At 41.5% G+C, this 25,653-nt stretch overlaps 1 protein-coding gene across 4 annotated transcripts in view; it reads right to left on the bottom strand.

Moving 5' to 3' along the window:
• Window positions 1-25,653, bottom strand: part of SCML2 (Scm polycomb group protein like 2) — a 163,840-nt gene that overhangs the window by 6,606 nt on the left and 131,581 nt on the right. For 3 of the 4 annotated variants that reach the window (XM_073574178.1, XM_073574187.1, XM_073574205.1), the window contains 7 exons: window positions 11,563-11,816; window positions 9,458-9,581; window positions 8,270-8,473; window positions 7,238-7,420; window positions 5,474-5,584; window positions 4,585-4,869; window positions 3,562-3,725 (listed from right to left, as the gene is read on the bottom strand). In XM_073574178.1, coding sequence (XP_073430279.1) covers window positions 3,562-3,725; window positions 4,585-4,869; window positions 5,474-5,584; window positions 7,238-7,420; window positions 8,270-8,473; window positions 9,458-9,581; window positions 11,563-11,816 — 1,325 coding nt within the window. The remainder of the gene's footprint in view (window positions 1-3,561; window positions 3,726-4,584; window positions 4,870-5,473; window positions 5,585-7,237; window positions 7,421-8,269; window positions 8,474-9,457; window positions 9,582-11,562; window positions 11,817-25,653) is intronic. The other variant, XM_073574195.1, reaches the window with a different exon arrangement.

Consider the following 25,653-nt stretch of genomic DNA (forward strand, 5'->3'; position numbering starts at 1 on the left):
AATGCTCTTGTATGTAGTTAGTGCAAGTCCTCAGGAAGAAGCCGTTCCAGCTGAGAATGGCGTGAGAAACACCAATAAAGCCTTTGGAGATTCAGGCTCTAGTCTTTATGTCAGAGGCGCAGAATCTGTGGCCGGGGGACAACATGCAGCCCTCAACTATCTGCTCGGATATGCCTGACAGTTTCTGGTGGCTGCTAATATGAATTTTCCATGTTAGAGAGTAGAGGAGTGTCAGATATGGGTGGGCAGCTATTAAAAGGAACCGGTTAGTTGGTTGATGCTGCAGAAACCACGGGCAGAATGAATCAGAGCCAGCAGTCAGGTAAATTTTCCTCTAAAACACTACAAAACCTCTGGCATCTCCTGGTGACTGACAGGCCTCGCTCATGTGCACATTGGGACAGATCCATCAATCACCTCAAGTGGCTTAGGGAAACCCAGGCCAGTGGCTCTCCAAACTAGAATTTCTCTGAAACAATGGAGTATTTCACAGAAAAATACAAGTGCTTCTCACTAAATTAGAATATCATCAGAAAGTTAATTCATTTCAGTTTATCAATACAGAAAGTGAAATTCATATATTAGATAGATCACGATGTTTGTAATGACTCAATTTCAAGTGTTTCTTTCTGTTAATGTTGATGATTATGGCTTTCAGCCAATGAAAAGCCAAAAGTCATTATCTCAGTAAATTAGAATACTTTATAACACCAGCTTGAAAAATGATTTTAAAATCCGAAATGTTGGGCTACTGAAATGTATATTCAGTAAATGCACTCAATACTTGGTCGTGGCTCCTTTTGCATCAATTACTGCATCAATGCAGCGTGGCATGAAGGCGATCAGCCTGTGGCACTGCTGAGGGGTTATGGAAGCCCAGGTTGCTTTGATAGCAGCCTTCAGTTCCTCTGCATTGTTGGGTCTGGTGTCTCATCCTCCTCTTGACAATACCCCATAGATTCACTATGGGGTTAACGGCAGACAAGTTTGCTGGCCAATCAAGCACAGTGATACTGTTGTTTTCAAACCAGGTATTGGTACTTTTGGTGCCAAGTCCTGCTGGAGAATGAAATTTCCATCTCCAAAAAGCTTGTTGGCAGAGGGAAGCATGAAGTGCTCTAAAATTTCCTGGTAAACGGCTGTGCTGAGTTTGGTCTTGATAAAACACAGTGGACCTACACCAGCAGATGACATGACTCACCAAACCATCACTGATTGTGGAAACTTAACACTAGACCTCAAGCAGCTTGGATTGTGTGCCTCTCCACTCTTCCTCCAGACTCTGGAACCTTGATTTACAAATTAAATACAAAATTTATTTTCATCTGAAAACACCTTGGACCAGTGAGCAACAGTCGAGTTCTTTTTCTCCTTGGCCAGGTAAGACGCTTCTGGCATTGTCTATTGGTCATGAGTGTCCTGACATAAGGAATGCGACATTGTAGCCCATGTCCTGGATACATCTGTGTGTGGTGGCTCTTGAAGCAATGACTCCAGCAGCAGTCTACTCCTTGTGAATCTCCCCTAAGTTTTTGAATGGCCTTTTCTTAATCTTTTCAAGGCTGTGGTTATCTCGGTTGCTTGTGCTCCTTTCTCTACACTTTTTCCTTCCACTCAACTTTCCATTAATATGCTTGGATACAGCACTCTGTGAACAGCCGGCTTCTTTAGCAATGACCTTTTGTGGCTTACCCTCCTTGTGGAGTGTGTCAATGACTGCCTTCTGGACATCTGTGAAGTCAGCAGTCTTCCCCATGATTATGGAGACTACTGAAACAGACTAAGGAACCTTTTTAAACGCTTAGGAAGCCTTTGCAGGTGTTTTTTGTTAATTATTCTAATTTACTGAGATAATTACTTTTGGGTTTTCATTGGCTGTAAGACAATCATCAACATTAACAGAAAAACACTTGAAATACATCACTCTGTTTGTAATGACTCTATATAATATATAAGTTTCACTTTTTGTATTGAAGAACTGAAATAAATTAACATTTTGATGATATTCTAATTTAGTGAGAAGCACTTGTATACCAGGTTTCAATAATGCATCCAGACTCTGGATTGGGCAACATGAATCGACTGACAGGTTCCCTATAATGATGTATCATGTGACCATTTCATGATTAAGGTAAAAAGTAGATGTGGTAAAGAAGTGGCCATGCATGAGTGCTACCTTAATCACTGCAGTTTATGGAACAAGGGAAACACTCAACTATCAGCGGCTCACATGAGCTACAATGGAGAAAGCCAAATCCATGGTCCCTTTCTTTTTGGATTGTGAATCGTAGTGAAGACACTCGGTAGCCTCCTGATAGGTGGGAATCCTAAAAATTTATATTTGTATTGGGAGGCTTATAATATTTTATTGTAGCCCATGGGGTTAGCTCAATCGGACAATGTGGCACCCCCTGCTCTTTCTCACAATAGAAAGCACGCCCACTAAGGTGTACCTCTACAAGACAGCTATCACATTCCATGCCTACAAGTTAACAACACCCATTGGGACAAGCCAGTAATCGGGAATGGTCATTCTGTTGGCATACGATTCTAGTTGGCCATTATATTCTTTCTCAGCGGTTGTTTAATGACTGTGCTTGGCTTGTTTAAGTGGGTCTCATACATGACAAACAGAAGTAGTCAGTCCTATCCCCACAAAAGATTACTTATTTGCCTATTGGTTTACAAACAGAATTAAAAGGAATTTTCTTAAAAATCGACAACCTCATCGAATCAAGTAGCCAAATCATGGTCATGGTTCATAGGCTCAGCTTCCCTGTGGAGTCGGGGGAAGAATAAAATTGGTTCCTTTGCATTGTGGAGCACATACAAATGAAGGGGCAACCCACTATGGTTGTGGAATTATTCACTGAGGTGGGGGACCCTAGAAGGTAGCATGGTTTATGTTGCCTAAAGAGGGGGAAACTAATGCAAATTTGTGCAATCTCTGACAAAGCAGTGTACTAGGTAGCAGATACATTTCCTTTGATTGCTTTGGTACTTGCAGCAGCATATTCTGAAACTATGATAAATGCAACCAAAAGAGCTATTCCTCTTGAATACTTCATTCACAAGACTTACATCCTTAGGCCATGTTCACACTTTGTAGAAAATTTCTACTGCAGTTTTGGTTACAAATCCTCAACGAAAGTTTGCAGCAGATGTTTCCCAGCTCCATTTACTAAGTGTTGAGTAGGGTGAAAACCACCATGAAAATATGCAAATTAATGAGCATGCTGAAGATTTTACATTCCCACCACGCTTTCAGTTTCAGGTGGATTTTTTTTTCCGCAACTTGTGACTGGGATTTTGAAAAACTCATTTACTTGTATTGTAAATTCTGCAAGTAATTCTAAAGTGTCAGTCACAAGGTGAAGTAAACCCTTTCATGTAGAAGAAAGATAATAAGGGAGAATGAGCCTTGAAAAAGCATCCTATAGGTGGAAAGCTGATGGCTTCTCACTCAACTATTCAGCAAATAAACAAGGTTAATTGTTCACATCACTTCCCCTAACACAACATTTTATCATAGATCACATTTTTTACTAGTAGTTCTCTTACATGTTTCCGAAAGAGTTCAGCGTGAGGTGCTAAGGTTTGGGGATCCACTTCCTTCACAAAGCGCATGACATCATCCACCGACCAGGAAGATGGATCTTTACTTTGTGTTCTTGAAGATTCGCGCTCAGAAGAGTTGAGGTCCGGTCCTGTAGTGGAACTTGCTGCTAAAAAAAGGAGGGATATTTCTGTTTACAATGTAGTCATTTGCATTGTTCAAAGCCATTATGGAAAAAGTGGAATGATTCTCCAATCTAAAATGCTATAGACATGGGTCCAAACAATAACATGTGAGTCTTTATTTAGTTCCCTGACACAAACTGGTAAATTCTAAAGTATCATGAGACAGGAAGAGAGTTCATCTTACAGAAACCTGCGGTTTTCTCTCCATATACACAAAGCCTCTATAATTTGTATTGAAGCTGTGTTTATAAGGAGAAGGGTGCAAAGCAAAAAATCTTATCCCTCAGGATAAGTATTGGAACATATACTAGAATATGAAGACCTGCCGCTCCTCTTACTCCCTGGCACTGGAGCAGATGCAGGCAAGTGACAGCACCAGCTTCTGCCCACTCGCAGGCTGCAGAGACATCAGGGTGTTGGTTAGTCTACATATGATCCATATAGGGAGGAGGTAGTATGTAGGTGTACAACATCCATCATCCTAACTACAACTACGATTATACTGGATGATTTTAGTCCCTAGTGTGATGCTGGAGAAAAAAAAACCAAACAAATGTCATGGGAGAATCTTATTATTCAAACCCTGACATTAAATGCAAACAAACCCTCCACGTAAAGTATCATTTTAATGAATCATTTGAATAAGTTAGAGGGCCCTGACAGTCACATTAAGGCTTAATCAATGCATGAATGGGAATACTGTTAACAGACATGTTATAAAACTAAAGTTAATTTGACACTACCATTAAGCATTATAATGCATACATTTTGCACACACATCTCGATGACATAACAGCCTTACAAATAGTGAGATTTCTCTGGCATGGTTTCTGCTATGATTACCTTCGATCCTCCGATGCATCCGGTTTCTGCCACTTTCATAGTAGCAGCTGTTTCCTGCTGAGCTGGAGGATGATCTGCGTACCAAGGGAGTAGTGTTTGAGGTAGGAGTCATAGGCTGAAGCGAGGCCCTGTAAAATGCTGGCGTATTGCCTGCAGAACGGTACTCGGCTGTGTTACGGGGTGAAGAACTGGGTGGATTGACAGCGCTGAGTGCTGAATCCATGGATTCCTCCGCACATCTGGGATCTTTTGGATTCTCATTCTCTTGCAGGGGCAAGGTTTCAGCTGTGGAGAAAAGACATGACTAGAATGGATTTACGGCTTACAAAATTAGACGCAAAGCAATGCTCGAGTACAAAGCCTGTCCTTTATGATGTGTCAGCCACTACATTGTTCCAAGAAAATCTAATTTGGGACTCTTAGATTTATTTCACATGCATTTCTAACAGTTTCGTCAGTGGGAAAAGTTACCTGCAGCAAACTAAGGAAAACAGATTGGAACACTGTGGAAAATGGACAGTTCAGACTGTAAATCTCTATTCATTAGTGATATATGATGTGCAGAAAATTATTAAAGAGGTTGTCGGGTTTGGAAAACTTGCACAAGCAATTTGCTATTACCAGCACTTGGAAACAAACTGCAAGAAAAAAAGAATAGCACAGAGCCCTCTGAAATCAGTACATTGTTTAGGGCCATGCACAGTACAGGGCAATCAAAAAGGGAGAAGGGGTTAAAAATTATTATGGCCTTATTTCTAAGGTATCCGACTGTTAACAAGCAAAGGTCTGGCTCCACAAGAGTCTGTGCCACCTACAGCAACAATGCCTTATCCCAATCATCCTGATCAGACTTTTGTGTAAGTGACATGCATGCATTATCCTCACACACCTTCTGATGGGTGGGCTTCTGGCCCTGGTAACTTTGGAGAAAGTGGAGCCATGTAAGGGGGAGACTCCTGTAGGATTCTCTTGTTGTTCCTGTCTGACAATTCTTCTTTTGCTTAAAAAAAAAAATATATATATTATAGTTTAGAGGTATTTTTGCAATACTTTGAGCAATGGATATGACAATATGCACACCCTAAAAAAATGGAACACAAGACAAAAAGGTAATTGGTTTTTGCTAGGCAGATAAATTACTCCAGACGAGACAGGAGGAATAAGCAATGGTGATAAAACACAATACTTAGCCAGTTATGCAAGGCTAGGTTCACATTGCGTTAACACAGCCCGTTCAATGCATAGCATTGACGGGCTGCGTTAACGCTATAGCATGACGCGATATGCGTTATGCTATACTGCTAGCTAGCGGTGACGGAGCCTCAGACGCTGCAGCCCGCGTCCGAGGCTCAGTCAGTGAATGACGGCACGTTGCCAACACGTGCCGCTTTACGGCATGCATCGCGATGCGCCCGACAATGGGGCTCCATGGCAGCGTTAACGGACTGTGTTACACCGCGTTATGTCACGGTGTAACACAGTCCATCTAACTGACTGCCCAAACGTAATGTGAACCCAGCGTAAGAGCAACTGAATAGTTCCTGCAGATTTTTCCAGAACTGTATAACATGGATAAAACATATATAAAGTGAAAAATGGTTACTACTTTTTAACATCATACCTATGAATTCAGCTAGCTGCTGGGGTGAAAATCACTTAATTATAGCTAAAGTATGCCAAGAATCTCCTACCAATTCTTGTCAAATATTCACTATTGGCACTCTACATGTATCGAAAGAGGACCTTTCATCGTTTTTCACACGCTTCATGATGACGTGGCTCAAGATCTGAATAAAACGTATTTTATATTCTCAGCTACTTTGTGGAAAGATTAGCTTGTAAACTTTATATGCTAATTTCCACTAATAACCAAGGGGGTGTAAGCAGAGATTAACATATGAAGGCATGTACTTTTTCCCCTGCATGATGCTGACCAATCATAAGCAGGCAGGATTATGCAGAGTAAGCAAAAAGCTAATACCCCACAGAGAAGGTCAGAACTGGCTTTCTCTGTGTAATATGGTAAGAGTGATGGCTAAACATGTCACACAGATTGCACTGCCAGCAATTACTGAGGAAGGGAAGGAGAGGAGAGCGGTGTGTCATTATAAACATTGCTCTGCGTCAATGTCAGGAACTGGGGCACTATATCCCGGTACATGGGATAAATGCAGAGCACTGTATATGACAAGCGCTGCTCACATACTACACCTCCTATTTCACAGCACTGTAAGAGGAGAGCTGTAGTATGTGAGTAGCGCTTGCTACATACAGTGCTCTACATCTATCCCAGATACCGGGGCATTATTCCCAATTCCTGGGATAAATGTAGAGTGTTGTTTGTAATGACATACAGCTCTGCTCCCCCCACCACCTAATAATAGCCAGCTTTTAGAGCTGTGTGACCTGATTAGACATCAGTCTTGCCATAATACATAGGTAAAGCAGTGTATGACATTCTCTGGGCGAGCTTTCTTTCCCTGCATGTCGCTTTTTGCTTATGACTTGTCAATGTTACACAGGACAAAAAGTACACGCTCTCTCTGCCAACGCAATGCTCCTGCTCTTTAGATTACAATATAGAAATATACAGCACATTAATGTTACTATATCATGATTACTTCTTGTGAAAACTTCATTTTGGGATTCTTACAGGCTTTGCTTCTGTCATAGTCCATTGGGCTTTGTGCTCCCCCCATGTATGGGCTAAATGGCTGACTACTGAACAGATTATCACATTGCAGGCTGTGGCATAATTTTTCCAAGAAGCGCAGAACAAATGACGCACTGTTGACGGATGGCAGATGAACGGAGTGCAGCTCACCATCAAAAGAAGCTGGGGATACAGAGAAAGCAAGGTGATCGACAGTATAAACCTAACACTGCATAAGAAAAATTAGCTAACAAACAGCTGATATGAGAAGAGTCAACTCAGTTCTGTGGCACACAGGATATTCATTCAATAGGTTGGCCAGTAGTCTCTCCTATGGTAATAGGATTAAAAGCAAATGTCTAAAAGTAAATGTATTATTACATACAGTTGGAATTTTACCCCTAATATGGAGCTATTGTAGCATGCTCCATAGGGTTTTTGCCTTCCTCTAGAATAGATCAACATGATAGGTTATAGATTGACCTCTATCGACTTAAAGAAGCACTCCCATCAAAGTTTTTTCCTCATGATATATTGCGATCAACATATTAAATAGCACTATGTACTTACAATTGCTCATTTCGTCTTTCTACCCAGTTAACCTCTTATCTGCTTTATATAGAAACAGCAGGTCTCTTGTTCCTCCATTTATCATTCCCCTCCCTCAACTTCTGACCCAGCTGCTCTCTCTGCCATAGACTTTTGCAGTGATCATGACTTGTGCAGAGAAAATTGACCTCCTGTTTCTCCATAGAGCTTAGAAGGATTCAGCTATTCAGTTTTTAATCACATGATGTCAAAGATCTAATGGAAAAGAGAAGAAATAGCTGGGTAGAAAGGAAAAATGAGCAATTGTAATTACACAGTGCTATATATGATGACTGCAATATATTAAGAGTATAAAAACTTTGATGAGAGTGTTTCTTTACGTTTACCATCAGCCTTAAAAACTAAAACTATAAAATCTAAAATGTTAGCTATTACATATTAATTCCATACTATGATACATGGAATGTAAGAGAAGACACCTGCCTGTGATAACTTCTCCCCCATGATGACCAGACTTCAGGAAGCCAAACACTAGTTTAGAGATGTGGGCACATTCCACACAGGCTTGCACTGCCAGTTGTAGCACTACGTTCACTGGACCTGGCCCAAAATGGTCTGGGAGTTGTAGCACTTTCTTCTTATCCAGATGAGGGCCACAGTTTCCATGTTTGTTCACATAAACGCAAACTAAAAATAAAAAAATTATTTTATTGTAACATGTATGCAATCACATTGTCTATGAGGCCAATTTTTACTAGTTTCACATCACAGTGAGAAAAAATGCCTTTCAGAGCATTTTATAGTACATAAACGGAGAACAACGTGATTATCGGAAGATCACCTGATGTACAAGTAAAAAAAAACCGTTCATCCTGAGATTGAATCATTTATGCTGGTAAAACAATCATTCTTATTAGCAGCACATCACATGTGTAAACAGAGGATGTGCTGCAGATAACATGCTACTCTATAGGGAGAACATTATGGTATTCACAATCGATATGTCCCCATCATTGCTCATCGTAATATATAAACAGTTCAGTAATTTGGCTCATTAAGGTGCTCTGATGGGCTGAAATTGGCATATCTAAATGCACCATTAAAATATGTTCACAGGTACAAAATTTGCTTAAGATTTGTTAAATTATCTGCAGCAAAATCCATGTAATACATACATGTTATTGTATTATAGATTTCATTATTTTCAAAAGGCAAAATCCACAATAATTTCCACACATTCACATATTGCAGATTTTAAAATCCGCAAATCTCATCTTCTAAGCTGGAACTGAAATACTCTGATTTTTCTCATGCAACTCTGCAATGTGTGAATACACCCTTATATGTACACATACACTGATTGCAGTTCTATATAAATGGTCAGCCATCCTATTACATTACTTAGGATGTGAAACCCCTTCATATGCTGACGTAGCAGAGCCGTGTTTAATGAGGCTTGTCACTTAACAACACCTCCTTGTGATATAGTGATGTTATTTCTATGGTTTAGGGCTGCAGAAAAGCCTACTGAGTGCAAAAAAAGGGAAATTCAATTCCGTCATGCCATACTACTAAGCTTCCACATCCCAAAATGTGCACGATGGCTTGTGAATCCGCAGGCATAAATACACAGTGGAGAAACATTCTCATGATGAAACAAAGGGACATTACCTGTAGAAATCACAGTCAGTGAGGAGCTTGTGATGCCACCGACATCTTTTATCAGGTGAGATTTACTGAGGTCTCCGTCACAGTTGACAGGAGGGAGTGTTGGATGTAATGGCAGGATCTCTTTCTGAAAAAGTAAAACGGGGCACAAAAGGTTAATAATTACAATCAGAAGATAAATTAGGAGAATATTACACACAGTTCACATTGTCTAGAAGAAATGAGTGTGTCACAGATACCATTATCCAGTCCTTGGCAGAGGAAGACTGGAGAGGACGTTCAATAGAAAGTTTGGTGTCTTTTGCCTGAGGGTCTGGCAAGAACATACAAAGCAATTACTGCTGCCTCACTGAGGGGGGAAACCGCGTGCCCGGATAACAAAACATCTATTTTTAAGTTCAGTTTCTCTGAGCACGTGTTTACCAACACCACAAAGTGATGAACAGTAGCCTGCTTTGAATGTGACACAGATCTGACCTATTTGTATGACGGCTTTGATACAATTGCCGTAAATTTCTAAATGATCTGTATGTGCGACTCCATAATGAGGCGGGGGAAAAGGTGCTGGTGTGAGCAAACAGGCTCCACAATCGTCTGCATGCAAATAACTGCACTCATGTTGCATTAAATTACTGTCTGTCCATCATTTTCTACGACAACAGCACATTGGGGATGAAAGCGGAGCTTGTACATTTCCCTGCAGCTGCTTCTACACGTCTATAACCATTAATGCTGTATTGATAGCTGCAACCAATTGCTAGTCATCAATACACTGAGAAGTCAATCTGCCTCCAGCTGCTCTGAAACAGGACCTGTCAGCAGCCCCTCTGCTAGATGTGATCTGCTTTACATAGCGGCCATTGTCCTACACCGCCACATGTTCCTGGCAGAGTGCACGTTGTTCAGTCCCAGGCAAGCAGTAGCCTCTCCGCCATCATGGACTGAATGGTGTGCTCCACTGCTATACTGAGCGGCCGTCAAGCACCCCTCATCTTTCACATCAACAAGCATGCTTGATTCTACAGGGGGCACAGTGGGCTGCCTGGCAGTAAGCAATAAACCTCATAGTGTTGATTTTTGCCCTTCAAATGTCCGACACATACAATACACTGCCTGCTCACAGAATTGAGGTGATTTTTTTGTTACGCAGAAATTAATGGTCAATTCTTCTCATAAACCATCAATGTCAGATCAATGGTAATCTGACCCCATCCCAATATTCAGCTGATCAAAGTATCTGCCACACTCCTAAGGATATGCCTTCAAAGCAAAGTCCTTGTAAAGCAAAGTAACAAACAATGAAGGAAAAAGAGAAACCCAGATATGTATAGAAATACGCAAAAATAGTTACAAACCATCTCCACAGTAAAACAAGGGTCGGCTAGCGACAAGGAGCGGCCAGCAACAAGGAGCGGCCAGCGACAAGGAGCGGCCAGCGACAAGGGTCGGCCAGCAACAAGGGTCGGCCAGCAACAAGGGTCGGCCAGCAACAAGGGTCAGCTTGCAGCTTATGTAGGAAACAAGGGTCCGCCAGCAACAAGGGCCGGCCAGCAACAAGGGCCGGCCAGCAACAAGGGCCGGCCAGCAACAAGGGCCGGCCAGTAACAAAGGTCGGCTAGCAGCTTATGTAGGAAACAATACATACAAAAGAGATCATGTTGTTACAACAACACATGTTGTTACAGAGATCATTGTGCGATACTGTATAAAGCAGACTGGACACCCCGCTACTCCCACAATTGTCAAGCTCTCATATCTTACAGGTTACATGTAGTGTATTGTCCCTTAAGGCTGCAATCACAAATCAGACGGTGCATGGACCCATTGAGTATTTCCTATTATGACCCTGTAAACTGGATCAGAATAGAACATGCTCCGGGTTTCACAGATCTCTGATTTTAATGGATGTCTGAATACATCCATCCTGCTCAATAGGTCTGTTTGCAATCCAATAATAAAAAAATAATGGGCAGCACAACGACATTTCACACGTATGTGTGAATGCAAACTTAGTGTGGAAAAATTGCACTGCTGATCAGTGTGGGGACGAATGTGTGTTTCACCATCTTAAGAAATGCATGAAAAAAATTAAAATCAGATGTCATCACCTTTCTTCCCGGTTTTAATCCTCTGCGCCTTGTTTTTAAGTTATCAGCATTTAGCACATTTTTCGCCAGTGTTGTGTTCTTTGGACGCTTGCCTTTTCTTGGAGGAAGAGGGGGAGATGGTGCTTCTTCAAGGGGCTTGTCTCGAATAGGTTTCCTCCCCTTCTGTGCCAACGCAGGTTTCTGGGGTGACTGCATGGAGCGTCTGATACCCTTTACAGGAGAGGGTGAGGCAGTTGTGTTTTTGGATAATGAGACTGCGTAGAATAGAAAAGAATATAATTAGTTCTAACTATTGTACTATACATCACACGACAAGTAGAAACCCTCAGGATTTTTTGACATTACAAAACAAACAAACAAAAAAAACAACAAACATGGCATACCCTATCCTTTATGATATTCCTTTAGTAAAGGCTTGCACTATGAACAACCAAGGGCTGCGTTTCTATAAATTCTACCTGCTAAGATGCAGTAAATATGGAGACAAAAGTGATATCAGTGCAGGGGTCTTATCTGTTACATTGTATTAATAACATTCATAGGTCAATGCTTTCATATATGTGTGTTGTGAATGATAGGCCTTGGCTTTGTCAGTCCAACAAACTGAATGAAGTGGCAGCACACATGCGTGACTGCATCTCTACTAAACATGGAGACACAGGGTCTCATTCTGGCAATCAATGTGGGTCTCAGATTCAGAATGATCCCTTTAAGACTTCTATTTGCCATTTGGGCCCATTTTATCCAGCTTAAAGAGATTTTCCAGGAGTGTAAAATATGTACTTTAACATAATGATATGTGGTAAAACAACAATACTCTGGTAAATTCTTTGCTGCTTCAAGTCTGACATTCTGGTCATAGCTCGCTCTTAGTTTATTTGTCCCACAGTTATTGATTACACGTGGGCTGCACATCAATGATCGGCTGCATGAGAGATCGACCATGTAGAGAAGGAAGTGAGACCTTGTGGGGGGCCACTGGAAAGTCAGTGCTGGAGTGGCAGATTTTACAGAGGAGTATTGGTTACCTTTGTATTTGTGCCATTTCCTACTATTAATATAATTAACAGGCCATAGAAATAGAATAGGCAAAAATGTTTGTCCAGCAGTGACCTGGCCTTTCCTATTGATGATAGTGAACAAACCGTATCCCTAAGGGTATGTGCACACGTTGCGGATTCCAGTGCAGATTTTTCCACACGGATTCTGCAGAATTTGCAGGTAAAATTACCTGCGGGTTTTCTGCAGATTTTGCGCGGATTTCGCCTGCGTTTTTACACCTGCGGATTCCTATAATGTAATAGGTGTAATAGACTCAGGAATCCACACAAAAAAATCGACATACTGCGGAAAATAAACCGCTGCGTTTCTGCGCTGAATTTTCTGCAGCATGTGCACGGCAGTTTTAGTTTTCAATAGGTTTACATGGTACTGTAAACTGCTGCGGATGCGCAGGGCCAAATCAGCTGCGGATCTGCAGCCAAATCCGCAATGTGTGCACATACTCTAACAGTCTAGTTAAGGTATGAAACCTTGGTCAAAGTTATTGGAGAACACAAATCTCCAAGGGTGCCCAAACTGCTGCATTGGCCCATTCTCCATTTTGTAATTTTTAAAATTCAAAAGATGGAAAAAATATATATTTTTTTGCCCAAAATACAAATGAAATGTATCATCTTTAACTTCAGGCCTTTTAAAGATCATTTCATCTACAACTTGCTTATCTTTTCACAATAGCAGTCATTTTGACCAGGGGTGCCCAAACTTTTACATGCCACTTGCCTGCTAGGAGGCAGTTTACATTTGGTGAATTAGAGAGATGGGTCACAATATAGGATGACATTTAGAAGCCTATTGTCATAAAGCAAAAGCAACTGGTCTCTAGATCCCAGCGGACACTTAAGGCATGGTACCTGCATTTTTGTCATGGGTATGTCCATGTGTATGAACACAGCGCTTTACTCCACTCAAGAGCAGCCAAGGAGAAATCCTGGCACATGAAGATGATACAATGCCTTCTAGTACAATGTGAACGTAGTTGCTTCCTTCCACACAATAGAACTCAGTATCTCCTTTCCAAACAAGAATATGGAGTGTTATGGGGAAAAGTCACTGAAAGGCTATATTCATATGGGAGTCAGATATGCAGCCATGAAAAGGGCAAAATTTGCGATATACAGAGAACATCACTGCAAATGGAGCAAAATCCACACATATTTAGTGTGGAAATTCGGAGCAGACACCTTCATTCCTTCAGAAAAGAATATCATCATCACTGATTTTGTAATGTTTCACACATTTTTATTCTTTAAGGACCTGATTCTCTCCTGCATATACAATACTTGCCTATTACTTGAGCTTGTTAGGTTGGTCCTTCTCTGCCCCACATCAGGGGAACGTGCTCATGTTTCAGCTGCAGCATATGTCTACTAGGGGCCTGACAGACAACACTTTCCAGCTAAATATTTAATTGGAAAGACCCTTCTCATGTTACACAAACTAAAAAGTAAACACGGCCGTCAAATGTCCTTACATATACGCCATTACTTAAATTAAAGAGTGACCTTGCCTCATTGGAGGCAGAGAAATAGACCTCTGGCAGGAATGTTAAGCAGAATATAATGAGGCATACATCTGTTATATGTAAGCAGCTTTACTGCCTCTTACCAGACCCTATGCTGCAGCGACACCGGGGCAAACCATCTACAATCTCCTGCATAATGATAAAAGCATATGTCCCAGGCAACAGAATAGCACCGCACTGTCCGATTAGGGAAAGAGAAAAGTGGGAGCGGAGAGCGCTACATGACTGAGCGTAGGATACATTCAGTGAGCCCAGAATCCAATATGATCACTCCAATTATGCAAATGTATTCCCAAGAGGGGGAGCTTTCTAAACTGAAGAAGTAGACAAGACCACCTGCCCAGTGACTGTTTTAAGAACTGAAAGCAGAAAAGTGTAGTATATATATTATATATATATATATACTAAGCAGTATAAACCTTTCTAAATGATATCTGTGCTTCTTATTGATCCCAGTAATATATTACATATTATAGACAGTTAACTGGAGATACAACTAAAAGACTTTCCCAATCCTACTAAGGTACGGCTCACCAGAGACCCCAACCAAGCCACACTTCTGTGTAGTTGCCATTATTATACGCTGTCTATATTAAAATTAGGTGGGGCCCAGTAAAACTGAACCACCTACCCATATTGGGGCTTTTAGTGACTGTGTAAAAATAATATGGCCTGGTTTCATTTAGGTCGTATATTATTCATAAGGATATACAACTGGAAGCTGCAAGATTGGTAAAAAACAAACAGTTCAACTCCCCTTTCATGGAATGCTCTATGTTTTTAAATATGGGTGTAACATTTGGGATACTGTGGTGCTTAGCCTAGCAGAGGGATTCGAATACTGCAAATCAATGCAGATTTCTAAAGACAAAAGCAGGACCCCCCTCCTTATTACCAGCTGCTATTTATGCCTGCCTTTGGCATACAAGATACCCTCACCATAAATGTGTTCATATATGACTATAATCTTAGGTTAAAACTATCAAATAACAGCCTACATAGCAACCGAGAGCAACAGGAAACTTTACATTTGCTGTTACAAACATCAAAAAAAGAACATTAAAAAAAAGCATCCGGCCAAATAAAGCCCACCATGTGTAATATCCATGTACAGCCATACAAGGATTGCCTCTCTCTAACGCTCTTTATTGCCATATTTACTATATGGGATTTGAAGATTTGCTTGCGGCTGCTGTCTGAATGGCCAGATCGTCCTTGAAAGAAATCTGATGCAAGGCTTCCTTCACTAGCAAAAGTTGAGCAGAAAATGTTGGTGCTCAACAGCATCAGTTCAATAACGCACTTTATAGACATCTGGCTTTCTTAAGAAATGTCAACGAGAAAGAACTGGAACGGAAAACATGGATGATAAATCTGCAGCCTCAGGGTATTTAACTGCGTCTCAAACGATTGATGACAAAGTATCACTTTATGGCCAATCCAGCCTACCACCTATTTCCTAACAAAAGGAATCAAACTTTTTTTTTTTTTTTTTTTTAATCTTTCATTCTTGATGAAAATTACCTTAGGCCTGTTTCACAATTCCGTTATTTTGACGGGAGGCAAATCCGCCTCCGTCATGGGCTAAACGGATGCTACAGGATCCGTGTTGTGTACGGATCCGCTGCAGAGGAAATTTAAAGAAACCGCGGCCTGGAAAAGAGAGAGAGGAGAGAGAATTTTTTTTTTCTTTGCACGGCTGTTCTGGAACGTTACTCAGGGGTTAAAAGAATCTGCCGGGCATGCGCAATATAAATTAGCGGACCGTTGCTCGGAAAAAACGTTGCAGAGTCCGTCCCATCCGCCCGGGAGACGCTAACATTTTGACGAATCCGTCAAAAAACGGGTCGGACGGACGACCGTCAGTCAAGATCCGCCACTAATGTAAGTCTATGGGGGAAAAAAACGGATCCGCTCCTTTTTAGGCGGATCCGTTTTTTCCGAATATTGGCGGATTTTGACTGATGTCAAAAAATTGAAGTATGAATGAATATAAGAATGAAGTAGGGTCTAGCTTGAGCAGCACTTGTATAAAGTCAGAATGAAGAATGATGATCTAGATGTTTGGGTACACGAAGGGTGTGATGATGCCAAAAAAGTTACAAGACAAATGAAAATGTCCAAAAACTATTGAAAACATTGAAGGGAACTTGTCATGTCCAAAAAGCACTATTTACCTGAAGGATAAAGAGTAATCCGCAGGAAATATTTTTAGTCCTGTTTAACCGACTTACTGGAGCAGCGGCTACAGAGAGAAAATGAAGTTATATTCTCCTTATAGGCGCTCATACAGTGCTGTGACCACACCCTTCTACTTTGATTGACAGCTTGCTCTGTGTGCAGTATTTGTGTGCGCAGATCAGGCGGTCAATGTGCTGAGGAGTGATTACAGAGCACATCTCTGCACCTCCCCAATGATTGGAAGAGAGCGGCTCAAGGGGAGAATAAAATCGTATTCTGTTCCTGTAGCTGCTGATCCAAGTAACCAGCCAGGAATAATTATACCTATTTACTTGCAGGTAAACAGCATTTTTGGACATGATAAGATTCCCTTTATGTTCTAAACACTTTAAAATGTAAAATAGGCCACTTGCAAGCACAGTCCATAGCCGCATCCATGCTGGCAGCTCCAGTGATCTTGCTTGTCCCTAAAAGATTATATTCCTCATCAATCGTTACACCGATGCCTCTACCTTGTGCCAGTCATTACACTGGCTACCCATCCACTCCAGAATTCAGTATAAACTTATTACCCTCACCCAAAAAGCCCTCCATGGCTCAGCACCACCCTACATCTCCTCCCTTGTTTCAGTATACCACCCTACCCGCGCCCTCCATTCTGCTGATGACCTGAGGTTAGCATCCTCAATAATCAGAACCTCCCACTCCCGTCTCCAAGACTTTACACGTGCTGCGCCAATTCTTAGGAATGCACTTCCCAGGTCAATACGATTAGTCCCCAATCCCCACAATTTTAAGCGTGCCCTGAAAACGCATTTATTCAGACTGGCCTATCGCCTCAACACATTAACCTAATCTATCCCTGTGTGGCACAGCCAAAAGTTTTACCATAACCAGGTTCCCCGCAACATGTTCCCACATGCTTTATGCATCCATTAGCCCTCTGTGTCTGTACTGTTACACACTTAACATTATGGCTGGTCCATACAATCAGGGCAACTGTTACCACCCACCTTTCGTGTCTACCTCTTTCCTCAGACTGTAAGCTTGCGAGCAGGGCCCTCATTCCTCTTGGCATCTCTTATGATCTATGTGATTATTGTTATGCTGTAATGTCTATCGTCTATACAAGTCCCCTCTGAAATGTAAAGTGCTGCGGAATATGTCGGCGCTATAGAAATAAAATTTATTATTATTAAAGTTAGTAAGTGAGCGCACTATGTGTACTGGTATCTACAAGTGTGGTAAAATAAGATTTCAACAATTGTGTTAAAAAATGGCAATTTATAAATCATAATAGTGGGAAATGTCATAGATATTGTTTCTCAAGTGCAAACTACAATTTCTCAGAGAACTTAGCTGAATAATAATTTGCCGACTATAAATGCAGACAATAATAAAGGATTTAACTATAAACCCTGGCAATACATAGGAAGTAAAATGACCATAGCAGAATATCTAATTATTAGGCTCTCAGACATTATTCATCCAGTACGTCCAATACCACACTTTGCATGGCAATGTGATAAATATGGATCCCTTGGCAGGATGTACGTAGATAGAACTCATCTCTCAGTAACATATCAATGCCCTTTGTTGATCGCTACTTTACCATCTTCAGGAAATCTACTTTTCTGCTGCCCACAAGTTACATGCCAGACATCTCTTCCATTATCCAGCGACAGTAAAAGGAATATTAAAGTTTATTGTGAAGAGGTGAAGGAGTATGTTCTCTGCTTTGTGTATCCACAGAATGGCAGAACAGAAATTAGCATCTTCTTATATCGGAGGAGGAATCAAAGTGGTATGGTAATGGCCTAGCGCTTCCTCCCTACAAGCATAACTCCATCACAGCAACAATAAAGTAGGATGGTGTAAATGTCCTACCTTCTAAATGTGTGTAGCACTGCACATCAGATAGTCCTCAACTGCTCACTTACACCAGGACCAAAACAGACAAAGCCCCCTGCTGCCGGAGCAGCCCTCAACCCTCCCAGCAAATCGCCACTCACAGATCTGCATGTGCTACATGATGGGAGGGGAGAGAGGGGAGAAAGCCCGTAGTGGGGGAGGGAGGGAGGGAGAGAGAAAAGAAAGATTGAAAGAAAGAGGAAGAGAAAAAAATGCTCAGCCCTGTCATATTATGTGCCAGTCTCAGTGACAGTGATCATCAGTCACCTGCCCTGGAGCCTGCACCCAGGCCTGGGAGTGGGAGCAAAGGTTGTGTGGGGTCAGCGGAGCTGCAAAGAGATCAACACAGGAGGGAGAAGAGGGGGTGTAAGGCAGCGCACACTACCAGCTCACATTCACAGACTTACTTTTAAGTCATAAAAGAAATTCAGAAATGATACCTTTATTGGCTAAGCAAGAAAATCCAAAATCTCAAGACTTCAGGGCACCGAGACGCCGGTATTAGATAAGTACAAAAACCTCATTGGTTGTTAGGGGTAGGTGGACAAAGTTTTTTCAAAAAGATTTCGGCATTTGTTCTGCACCAAGATCTATGTGAAACCCACCCACAAAAAGCCCCCTTATTGGTTTCAATAGCAAATCTATTCAGTGCTGTACCACGACGCTATGAAATTAGTGGTATTAAAGGCATTTCTGGGACAAATTGAGGCATGGGCAAACAGAGAAACTGCATAGAAATCAGAAGGTCCATCTCAATTCTGCATTCATCTGGCTAAATCAGCTTATGTTTTCATTGCTGTACTTTTGGTTTCTTTTTTACATGGAAGCCAATGGTCGACATATCTAACATACATCGGCGGGATATGTGTTAATTCACCCTATTACATCACATTATACAGCTGCATATACAGTGTATTACACATATATATATATATATCTGTAGAAAGCCTATGATTCTGCAAAAACAGGACATAATCCAGCCAACACATAATTTAATCAGCAAAGACATAAGAGCTGATGGAAATGGCGTTGTTCATAAGCAATTCATGTAGAGAATAACTCAGAAAGACTGACTCGAGCAGACGCAGAGCATTTGCATGGCCAGGAGGCATAACAACACTTACATTATTTCTAATTAAATACACTCCATTTTGACAAGTGAGGATATGATTTATGAACAGACTACATCAGCAATGGGACATGGGGAAAAAGACAGTATGGATACATAATCAGCTTCATGTCAATGGTTATAAATGCAGAAATCGTTCCATTATTTTTCCTCTTTAGTCTAATGAATCTGTACGTAGGCGTCAATATCATGAAAAGCAATTGCTTGTTTCTTCAGGCAGAGCAAGATACCTAGAAACGCACAAAAGAGGTGACTAGATGACAAAAGGTCTAAGCTGCTCTATTCATCCATAACTTAAGAGTTTTTTTTATTTTGTTCTTTTAATGGTCAAAATGCATTTTTCATGGTTCAGAAAGTGTAGACCACAATGCTTCATGGAGGTAAATGCGAAGAAGGTAAACAAGGAGGAACAAGGGTCTCCTATTCCTAGGTCTATGACTTGTTTTCCAGTGTCCAGCCATTGTGTGCCTACAGCACAGATTCAGCCTCCATCTCCACCTTATTATACAAATAAGCCTTCAGCCGTGATACCTTTTAATAAGTCATGATACTAAACTTACTATTGGTATTTTTGAAGTAGAAAAAAATGACAGAATTCAAACGGAAGCCCCTATTCTTACGAATGACCCCATTTCAATAGTCTCCATTTTGTCTGGCTTACTGTTTTTAGATGAAATCTAAAAGAAAAAAAATATTATAAAACTAGTGATGATCGAGTATACTCATTACTCGGGTTTCACCGAGCATGCTTGGGTGTCCTCCAAATATTTTGGCATGCTTGGAGATTTCGTTTTTGTCAACGCAGCTGCATGATCTGCGACTGCTAGCCAGCCTGAATACATGTGGGGAATTCCTAACAAACAGGCAATCCCCACATTTATTCAGGCTCTCTAGCAGTCACAAATCATGCAGCTGCCTCGACAAAAACGAAATCTCCGAGCACGCCAAAATAATCAGAGGACACCCGAGCATGCACGGGAAAACCCGAGCAACGAGTATACTCGCTCATCACTATTAAAGACTTGAGATACAAAGCTATTGGTTAGAAATCACAATCTTTGTAGACATACAGCCCTTTATCAGGCACAGTGAGGTCTCGCTAGCTCTTAAATCAGCATCCTTAGGACAGAGCAGTGCTCTGTGATCTTACAGTTTACTAACAGTACCTACGTCGAGTGTGATATCGTCTGTAACACTTGTCCTATGTCATCAGTGTTCTCCGTCCTGCCCTGCCACTACTATGTCTCACTGTCAGCCTCCTGTAGGGGTATATGTCCGAAAATTATGCAGGATAGAGCATGTTTGCTCGACACCTTTATAGTGTATGGCTCCATCGGCGCATACGCCAAAATAGTTTTGCAGGGGGGTTTGTATGTAAGCCCCAGAGGGGCCAATGAATGGGTGCCTGAACGCATCGAGAAGGCACCCTTAGGACTGGAAATTGTGTATAAGCACAAGTCTATCTCAGGTTCTCCAGGAAGTCACTGTCTAGAGAGCAGATACCATTACAGCAAGAACAGACTTCTAAATTACCTGTGAGAAAAAGGTGATTATGAGGTAATTGCCATAAAACAGACTGAGGAAAATAATGGTAAGTTTTTAAAATTAAACGTATTAAAATTTGTAGCAGCTTTTGGAAATATTAACACTTTTCTGTATACTGCTCGTTGCCTAGGAGACCACAACTGCAGTCTAGCTTGTAAACATTGGATCACTGGAGCACACTGTTGGCTGGATTAGGAGGCAACAGTGTGCTCCTGTGATCCTGGCCAGTTTCAAAGCACTGCTTCAAAGTGCAATACAAAAAGGCTGTTCTGCTGTCTAGAAGAGGTGGTCGGTCCCTAAGACAATGAGCTGGAAACAATAGCTGAAAAATTAACAGTAAATTGCTTGTATTTATAATCATTATCTGACAGTACCCACTACAGTTGGGAAAACCCCTTTACGTTCAGTAAGTTGTGAAATATGGCCTTCAGGGATAAGACTTTTTATTTAGCGAATACCAAATATGTTCAATTGGGTTCAGATTGTGGTCATTTGCAAATTCTTTAATTCTTTGCCATGCTCCTCATACTATTCCTAAACCCATGGGATGCACATTGCCTTGAAGTAATGTTTCGGTAGGTGGTATCTGTCACAGTAACATCTACAAAAATGTCAGGACTTGAGGTTTTCCAGAACAATCTCATTCCAATAGTACATCCTATTGCTATCTCTTTTCCACATAGGCAACAAACATGAATCCAGCCGTCTATTGCCCCATAGTCCATGTCTGATGACTACTGGATGTACCTAATGCCAGGAGACAAGTATGGGCACTGTGAGTGCAATACTAAGCAAGATGTGATAAGTGTCAGAACACACAGTGGATGAAAGTCTAGAGGAACTAGCCTCCATCCCGGGAAAGTGCACCAATGAGCCTTGGGTGCCATGACTCTTGTGGGTTGGGTTCCATGTTTATTTTTTTCCTTGGGATCAAAAATCTAGCAATGAATAGTTGCACTAGTGGCCAAACAAACACTCCTTTACTCCTGGTACCTGAACATGGACCATTTAATCGACCCACAGCGTCTATGTCCCTTGTCATTTAGCCACTACTAAATGCCTAATAGATCCTACCCCTTGTAGCCAGATGAATCGATGTTATTCACATTTCGGGATGATTAGTGTGTGCAGTGTGTAGTTCTATAACGGTTGGCATATCTATCACTCACTCAGTCCCAAGCCATGTTGTGAGAAGTCCCATAAGAAGCACCCCTCTCTGGTGTCACCGAGGAAACTGTACAGATTACAGTCAGGTACAAACACAACACTTGTCTAAATTAGCAATCCCATCACACGCTGACAGATTATCCCTAGAAGAGAAGTGAGAAGACCTCTTGTACATACAAGATTATGGCTAGAGTGAGAAATTACAGCTGATTAGTAATGCCAGCCGAGAGGATGTCAGCAGGAGTTCTACCCATCAGACTGCCGATACAGGTCATCCAGGCTAATTTCACAGCATCTGTCTTTTCTCAAGGTTCAGCAGAAACTTATCTGGAAAGTAATGGTCACACGCTGGAAAACAGAAAATATGTCCTCCTCCTGTATAACTCAATTGTTTACTGCACATAGACACAAGAGGAGTCTGCAGTCTCTCAGAAAGGGGTGTGGCAGAAACATCAGAAAGGTGTTGTGTCCAAGGCGTCCTCCATTAATTACCATCCAACTAATGAGATTCTAATTAGTGCCATAATCTGATGGCACATTTTCTTTATTTCTAAAGATGAAGAGGAACACAAACCATAGATGTGTAATAATGAAGTGTAGTCATACACTGCTAATGGGAAGATCTATCTGAGCTCCTGTTCACATCATATATGAGCCCTACATTGGCAATGACAGAGATAAAATAATTAGAGTTGCTACTTCCAACAGCGGCACTCCCTGCTCCTTTCCTCCATGAAGAGGCGATTTGCATAGCAAATACGTCCAATGTACAGTCATGGCCAAAAGTTTTGAGAATGACACAAATATTAATTTTTACACAGTCTACTGCTTCATTTTTTCTAATGGCAAATCAACCATACAATGTGGTCCATGCCATACAGGCATCATCCAATATGCCAGACATATAGAGCCCCTTATCATAACCCCCTATAACAGAGAAAGGGCAAGTTCAGCCAACCAGAGAATCAAAAGATCATAAAAAACATGCATATGAGATGCATTCATTCATCCCATTAGGGAAGACCGATTGCAGTCTGAACATCCATTCACACTCCCGTCTCAGAATTAAATTGTCCAGATTACCTCCCCTAGCCCTTGGTTTGATTAGTTCAATCATATTAAAGGTGATGTCACCCATTCGACCCTGATGTATACCATTGATGTGTCTGGCGACAGGGGTATCACGTTTATTTCTGATATCCCCCAGGTGTTCACCCACCCTCACCCTTAATTCTCTAGTGGTTTTTCCCACATAGTCCAATGGGCAGGTACACGTAGCCTTATAGACCAGACCTGTTGATTTACAGTTTCCAAAATCCCTCAGATAAAAGGTCTTACCATTGTGTGAACTCATAAAGGCCTTACATTGAAGCATATATTTGCATTTGGTACAGTCCCCACACTTGAAGAAGCCCAAAGGTTTTCTATCTAACCATGTACCCATTCCCTTGGGTCTTTGATAGAGGCTGTGCACAAGCCGATCCCCTATAGATCTCCCTTTTCTATATGTAATAGAGGGTTTAGATTGTACCAGCCCCTTCAAATTCGGGTCAGCTAAGAGTATCCCCCAGTGCTTTTTAAGAACATGGTACACCCTGTCTGACTGACCATCATAAGTGCCAATAAGTCTGACAACAGTGTCCCTGACAGTATCTTCTTTTTTGACTGGAGGAGAGAGGGCCTATCCGCTATGAATGCTTCATGCCATGGCCCATTCAAGAAACGTGGGGGATAACCCCTGTTTCTAAATCTATTATATAGGTCATTGGCTTGTTTTCTATAGACACTCAACTCCGTGCAGTTCCTTCGAACCCTAAGGAACTGCCCTTTGGGTATCCCCCTCCTCAGAGGTTCCGGGTGATGGCTTGTCCATCTCAACAGACTATTTGTTGCAGTAGGCTTCCGATAGGTACACGTACTAATCTTTCCATCATCATTCTTTGAAATCATCAAATCTAGGAAGTTAATACTTGTGGTGTGACACTCTGAGGTAAACCTAAGTCCCACTATATTCCTATTGATACATTCAATGAAACGAAGAAAATCTGACTCAGGGCCAGACCAGAATATCAGAATGTCATCGATATATCTGGCCCATAGATTGATAAACGGAGTCCACCACTCCTCTTCCCCCCCAAAAACGTCGGTTTCCTCCCACCAGCCCAGGAAGATATTAGCATACGTGGGGGCACAGGGGCTCCCCATCGCAGTCCCCCTGAGCTGGTGGAAGTACTTACAATCGAAGAGGAAGTAATTCCTGGTGAGGACAAATCCCAACAATTTTTTAATGAAACAGTTATGCGTTTGACACTCAACTGCTCTCATTTGTAGAAAATGGGTAACCGCCTTCAAGCCCCACTCATGTGGAATGCAACTATACAGTGCCTCCACATCGATAGACGCCAGCAGGGTGTTTTCCTCCAGAACAACACCTTCCAGCAGGTTCAACAAATGTGATGTGTCACGTATATAGGACGGTAATGTGGTCACAAATGGTCTTAGGACTTTATCCAGATATACACCACTATTCTGAGTGAGTGAGTCTATTCCAGAAACTATAGGGCGACCTTTAAGTGGTTCAAACCCCTTATGAACCTTTGGTAATGCATAAAAAGTTGCTATTGTGGGAGAATTCGGAAATAAAAACCGAAATTCATTATCCGAAATCACCCTATTCTCTTTTGCTTCACTTAGAATGGATAATAACTCATTTTTGTATCCAGATGTTGGATTATCCCGTAAGACCTCATATGTGTCCTCATGATTCAGGAGCGCATAGCACATTGCCCTATATTTATTATGATCCAGGAGCACCAGGTTACCGCCCTTATCCGAGGCTTTTATAATTATTCTGGCATTTTTTTCAAGTCCCTCAAGAGCCAACTCTTCAGAACGGGAAAGATTAGATGGATGGCTCTGATTTATACTTGAAATTTTACGGAGATCCTCCTCCACCATCTTAGTAAAAATATCAATGCTCAAGACCTCATTATTAGGTGGCATCCTGGTGCTCCTATTTTTCAGGGTAGTAAAGGGGCCCAAGCCCCGTGGTTGCTCGTTCTCCCTTAGGAGACTAGTCAGAGCTTCCAGGCCCTCTATGTCTTCTTCAGCTAAACCCAATTGGAGACACTGTTCACGGTCATGTTGCTTAAAGAAAAGTTTCCATTTCAGATTGCGACAAAATAAGTTCAGATCTTTGACCCAATTAAAGCAGTTGAATGTATTAGTTGGTACAAAATTAAGACCCTTCTGCAGCACACAATATTCATCTTTAGACAATTCATATGATGACAAATTGATAATTTGCCCCTGATCAATTACATTTTTCTCCTCAGGTCGTATCCTACTGTTGGACCTCTGTCCAAAAAAGATTGTAATACAGAGGATGATGATCCCGAGGAGGAATGTTGTACCCCCCTTCCTCCCCCCATGTCCCTTTGTCTGTGCTGATTTCTTGGTGGACGCCATCTCGACCTATTGTGTCCACTTCTTCCCCGAAGATTGTTTGAGTTATCTACTCGTTCAGTGTCAGATGTATCAATATCAGAGGAAGATACCTCAGTTTGATTCACCA

The sequence above is a fragment of the Dendrobates tinctorius genome, unplaced genomic scaffold (assembly GCF_039654945.1).
Source record: "Dendrobates tinctorius isolate UK_male_01 unplaced genomic scaffold, ASM3965494v1 ptg000007l, whole genome shotgun sequence".
Taxonomy (NCBI): domain Eukaryota; kingdom Metazoa; phylum Chordata; class Amphibia; order Anura; family Dendrobatidae; genus Dendrobates; species Dendrobates tinctorius.